The sequence below is a fragment of the Podarcis vaucheri genome (assembly GCF_965113315.1).
Source record: "Podarcis vaucheri genome assembly, chromosome: 7".
Classification (NCBI taxonomy): Eukaryota; Metazoa; Chordata; class Lepidosauria; order Squamata; family Lacertidae; genus Podarcis; species Podarcis vaucheri.
The window spans coordinates 18923077-18929076 of NC_138765.1; the positions used below are offsets into that span (position 1 = coordinate 18923077).

The window sequence follows — 6000 nt, forward strand, 5'->3', positions numbered from 1 at the left end:
GACATTAAAAAGAAAAAGGAAAATGGATTGAGGAGTGGCATGAGCCAACTGGAGGTGGCCTGAGGTCAGTTAAATGAAAAGGGGATGAAATTTCTCTCTGCAGGTACCCAAAGGACAGAAAACCTTTGACTGCCTCAGAATCTATCGCAAAGCCCTTGACTCACGTCCACAGCGAGCTTTCCCCAGATGTCAAGGTCTGTAGCACCTGCCTCTCAGCTGTCACGTTTAAAAAGTCCACATCAGCACATTGATAGCATGCAGTCCAAAGTTGTGTTCAGGCAGGGGGGAGGGTGGTGGTGGCAGTGGCAAATGCCAGCCTCACCCCCCCCCCAAAGTCATAATTTTCATGTACACGTCCCCTTTCCCTGCTCAATCCCTGACCTTCCTTGTGCTGCATAGAGAAGACCTCCACAGGGAGTTTCGGTTGGCATCCGTCTGTCTCAGGAGATGATGAAAGAATAAGCCTTTGAGGGTGAAGTCAAACCATTGGGAGAGTTACAGTGCCTGCTGTGGCTGTAGGGACCGATAGGGGAGAGACATGTTTTGCTGCAGCTGGGGCAGATGAAGGCGTCTGGTTGTTTGCCGCTGCAGATGCAACGCACAGCATTTCTTCTCTCTGTACTCCTCCCAGCGGTCATTACTGTTGGTCACTGCTGTGGATATGCAACCTGACCGCCTGTCTCCCGGTGCTGTGGTTATCTGCAAGGGATTCCCACACAATGTTGCAAGGCTTCATGCCACATTTGCAGTTGAATCCCTTGAACAATGGGGGACCCTGCTTTATCAGATTGCACGTTGCAGGGAGAGAAACCTCAGTCTTGAAAGCTGATTGTGGCCCTCCAAGCCCCTTGGGACTCTGCAGTGGCGGAGCAAGCCGATTGGGCGCCCGGGGCGGTGTGTGTGGCCTGCATCCTGGGGCGGGGCCAGCCGCCCATGGGGAGGGGCAAGCCAGGGCAGGACGCTCCGCGGGTCTACCGAGGAGTCTGCCTGCCTCCTCCCACTCAGCCGCCCTACAGCTGGTGGGGGGGGGGGAGGCAGTGGGCAGACCATTTGGGGCAGCCTGATGGTGTGCAAGCCATTGCGTCACTCCCAGGTGAGACACGTGGCTCGGGTGTGCTGCAGGCCCCACAGTGAGTGCCACCTGGCATTTTGTCACCCCCCTCAGTGGTGACACCTGGGGCAACCCGCCCCCACCGCACCCCCTTCCTCTGCCCCCTGGAACTCTGCCCAGACCCCATTGACCCAGCTCATGCCTCTCACAGCTCTACACCCTCCTGTAGTGAGTTTTCCTGCCTGGGATGTTTCCTTGAACTGTGAATTTTCACCTTGCTTGTCTTGCTGGAGAATGGTTACACACATTTTTTACACTCCTGCCACTGGGATGCTGCCCCTAAAGGGCTTCCCACAAGGCATGTGTCTCTTGGGTGGAAAAAAAGTTCGCAACTCCGGACAGAAAACATTCCACTTGTGTTCAAGTAAAGGTTTATAGGTTCCTGGCGCAATACGAGGAAAATCAGGGACTGAGCAAAGGCAGACATGAGGACACTGGGAATGGGGTTTGTGCACATCCCCATGGCCTCAGAGAACCATGCATCCCTTCATTCATTCACAGAGATTAAACCTGAGTTTTGTTTGTTTCTAATTTAAAAGCAAAAAGCTTTGAGGGCCTTTTAAGTTTAGAAATAAAGCAAAGAAGGAAGAACGTGCTCAAGATTTGGGGGAGGGAGAACCTGTTTGTTCTTAAGTTTCGCAGTCCAGGTTACGGATAAGCTTTAAAGTAGCTCAATCCTGGGTTTTGCATAATGTTTGCTTGTTGCTTTTCACCAACAGCGTAACAGCCTCACGGTCCCTAATCCAGACGAAGGCAAGGACGTTCCAGAAGATCAAGAGAAGTTTGATGAATACCCCGACCAAATCTCCAACGACCCCGAAGAGTTGCATTACGCATCTCTCAACTTTGGTGAACTGAAATGTTTACCAGAACCCACTTCAGAAGAATCCAAATCAGATTATGCTGAAATCAAGAAGGTCTAGTCTGAAGATGTTGAAAGAGGAGCCCGAGAGGCAGATTGAAGAGGATTTCTCAAGTCCAGTTGACACTGCGAACAAAGGAGGTCACCTCCTGGTTCTGATCTGCTGTCTGCCCTCCGAAGAAACCCCTTCCTCATAGTGTGCATGTGTCAATTACCCTTCCTGCTCTTGTCCATTTCTCTATACCCCCTTTGGGGGAATCATAGGCTGCCCATTGTTTACTCTGAAACGTGATCTGCAGCAAGTGAAGGAAGGGGGAAAGGGGCCTGTAGCTTTGTGGCACAGCACATGCTTTTCATGCGCAAAGCCCTGGGTACAACCTTCCAGCCAAAGGTTCTGAGGCTTCAGGGGTGGGAGACGATGCCCACCTGTGATCCTTAGAAACCACCTCTTGTCAGTAAGGCCGGCCTGAACATTAGGCAGAGTAAGGTTGGCTCAGGCAGCAAATGTTGAGGAGCAGCAGGGGCAGCCTCCTAGCTGTTTGCCAGTATTGAAGTAAGATTCAGCTGCCACTCTGGGCAGTTCCTTTGTATAGAAAGCGGGGGGTACCATCTTGTCCTATACCTCAACAGCAAAATGTATTGGGACAGCTCTGGCCAATTGGAGCAAAGAACATTTATTTTAAGGGAGCTTTGTAGGCTTAGTTGAGCCCTCTCCTGCAAAAAGCTCCACCCCCTGATTTTCAATGGGTGTCGAACTTGCTAAAAGCCTGAGCAATGTCTCTACACCACCTCACTCGTGTCTCATCAAAACATAGGAAGATGTTTTCTACTGTGTCAAGCCATCTGACCATTAAGCTCGGAACTGTCTACACTGGCTGGTAGCAGAACTCCAAGGTTTTGGGCGGTGGGCAGTCCCTATCTGGAGATGTCAGGGTTGAACCTTCAACACAGAGCAGGTGCTCTTCAAAAATTTGTGTGCACACAGAGGACTTCTGAGCGCAGCCTTTTCGATTTCAGCCGTGTGTTTCAGAAATAAGGTCTCAGGCTGAATATGTGTTATTCATTCTATAGGAATGGCATTGCAGGAATTAAGACTGCAACACTGTGGTAGCTAGTTGAAGACTCCTAAGGATGCGGACAAGAGAGGATATTTTATTTAGGATAGCTGTTTCTAGCTGTCTTCATTTGCTAATAATCTTATTGTTTTGTTCTTTATGTAAACCGCTTTGAGGTTTGCGACATTCGAGCGGCATATAAATATTGTGAAATGAACAAATAAAATCAACAAAGTCTTGCAGCTCCACCTGCCAGTCAACCAAAGAGTGACTTCTCACAGCACGTGCCTTTGTGCAGGCATTGATTTGCAGCCTGCTGCAGGCTTTGAAATGGAATCCTCAGAGTCCCAGTGTTGTTGTTTTCCATTAAAGAAATAAACAACCAGCCATATCACAAAATGCCATTTACTACAGACTCATAAATAACCACTTGTCCAATCGCCTATGGAAAGCCAGAGCTGCCTCTGGGGCAGTCTTGACTTTTGCAGGCTGGAATACAGTGGAGGCCAGTCCATTACGGGGACCTCAGCCTGCCTTCAGGCATGGGATGGGCAGGTAAAGATGTGGTTGGGGCTGCCTTGTCCACAAACCCCCTGCGGTTTAATAGATGAATCCCAGGATAACTTCCTGCGTGGGAATGACATCCTCCTCAAGGCCATTTGGATGCCTGTAAAGATTGCATTGTGCCAACAGTACGACTAGTTTCTGGTTTATTTATTTTTTACTTGCCCCTAGTAAAAAATTGTCTTTTCCAGCTACAAGCATAAACACACACTCTTTAACTGCATTGTTGGCACGATTCCGATTAAAAGGTGTGTTCTCGTTTCGTAAACAATGCATTATAATCAGTGCTTTATTTCTGGAAAAATAGGGGCAGGTACTCACCATGAAGTTGTAACAGTAAATACAGTGGTACCTCGGGTTAAGAACTTAATTCGTTCTGGAGGTCCGTTCTTAACCTGAAACTGTTCTTAACCTGAGGTACCACTTTAGCTAATGGGGCCTCCCGCTGCCACCATGCGATTTCTGTTCTCATCCTGAAGCAAAGTTCTTAACCCCAGGTACTATTTCTGGGTTAGCGAAGTCTGTAACCTGAAGCGCCTGTAACCTGAAGCGTCTGTAACCCGAGGTGCCACTGTATCACACTTTTTAACAACAACAAAATTAGGTGCCAATATTGCATACCCTGGACAGAGAGGGGGGGAAGCACTGATTATAGTCCTGCTGTTTTTTTTAAAAAAACCTGCAAAACAAAGCATAAAAAAGGATGCCGACAATGATTCAGAAATTGCAGGACATGGAGAGTACAAAATGAATGAAGGAGAGATATCTTGCCCTGCCTTCTCTGGAAGAAAAGTGAGTGCTGGGGAGAGAGTAATAAAACCTTCTCTCCACCTGTCAATGTGTATTGGAATGCTTTGCGACGGTGCAGCTTGTGTGACGATTCCAATGGCCCTTTCCGCCGCTTGCCGCCCGGCATGAACCAAGCTGCGCAATCCTCTGGCCGCAAGAATGAGACCGTTGCCTCCTCTATAAATAAATAGCCACTCACTGTCGAACCAGCTGGTGGTGTGCATTCTGCAGGCAGGCCTGCTGGCTGTGCGATGTCATGGTGCCAGTGCGGTTGCAAGATCCGCAGAGAGGAGCTTTCTTTGTTGGAAAGGTGTGAGGAGGATGAGTCAGTGCGAGAAATCACACGGCAACAGTGACATCAGCTGGCCGGAAAGGGACAGGGATGACACCGTCCAAGGATAAAAGCAGCGCAAATGACGCAGCCTAAGCAAACCTGGATGTTTATTTATTTTGGAAGCAGGTCATGGGTCCATCTATTAAAACTGGCAATGGTTCCCAGCAAGAACTCTCACGATCTCACTGAAATCTCAAGAGAGCTTGTGCACTTGCAGGTTCTTGACTGAACCCCCAGCCGCTGTTTTGCTGGTGCCGCCGAAAACACAAGTAAGGGAGACTTTGGTGGTGGGGCCAGGACCTTCCCATGTTATCTTGGGCAATAAAACAGGATGGGCCACTTCACTGCTCTACCATTTACTAGGGACCTTCCATGTCTCTGGTATAATAATAATAATAATAATAATAATAATAATTATTATTATTATTATTATTATTATTATTATTATTATTATTATTTATACCCCGCCCACCCCGGCCAGGCTCTGGGCGGCTAACACCAGTAAAATTACAGCAAAATCATACTAGGAAAAAACAACACCAATTTAAAATACAGGTTAAAATGCAATTTAAAATGCAGCCTCATTTTAAAAGTAGCCCATAGATCAAAACCATAAGGGGAGGGGAAACATAAGGGTCAGACTGAGTCCAAACCAAAGGCCAGGTGGAACAGCTCTGTCTTGCAGGCCCTGTGGAAAGATGTCAAGTCCCGCAGGGCCCTAGTCTCTTGTGACAGAGCGTTCCACCAAGTCGGGGCCAGTACTGAAAAGGCCCTGGCCCTAGTATGGATGTGTGGTCATTTTCTCTGGAGGCTCTCTCTGCGGTGCTTCAGGGGAATGCAAGGGGTCATTGAACTGCAAAGGGAAAGGTGCATGTGTGAATGCTCATTGCCCATAACTTCATTCAAGCCAGGGCTGTTTCGCAGGGTTACCAGCTGCATGCAGAGACTCAACAAATGTATAGCTTACATTCTTATAGAGAACCTGCAACCCTTCAGATGCCACCTCTTTGTGAGCACTTGAACTCAGGGGCATCCAATGGAACATTAGCAGAGTCAGGACAGATACAATACTTTTTCATGCATTGATGAACGATGGAACTCCCTCCCACTTGAAGCAGCGGTGGCCACCAATTAGGATGGCTTTAAAAGAAAATTCATGGAGGGAAAAGCTACCAGTGACTACTGACCTTGATGGCTACACTCTGCCTCCATGGCTGGAGTCAGAAATGCTTCTGAATACCAGTTACTGGAAACCACAAAAGGGGAATGGTTTCTTGCACTCGGG

The 6000-nt window shown here is 48.3% G+C and overlaps 1 protein-coding gene across 5 annotated transcripts in view; it reads left to right on the forward strand.

Moving 5' to 3' along the window:
• LOC309537122 (sialic acid-binding Ig-like lectin 13) overlaps positions 1–3372 on the forward strand; it is a 37046-nt gene extending 33674 nt beyond the window's left edge. For 2 of the 5 annotated variants that reach the window (XM_082231652.1, XM_082231651.1), the window contains 2 exons: positions 104–194; positions 1831–3372. In XM_082231652.1, coding sequence (XP_082087778.1) covers positions 104–194; positions 1831–2034 — 295 coding nt within the window. In that variant the 3' untranslated portion in view covers positions 2035–3372. The remainder of the gene's footprint in view (positions 1–103; positions 195–1830) is intronic. The other 3 variants (XR_014221803.1, XM_082231653.1, XM_082231654.1) reach the window with 3 other exon arrangements.
• Positions 3373–6000: the final 2628 nt, after the last annotated feature.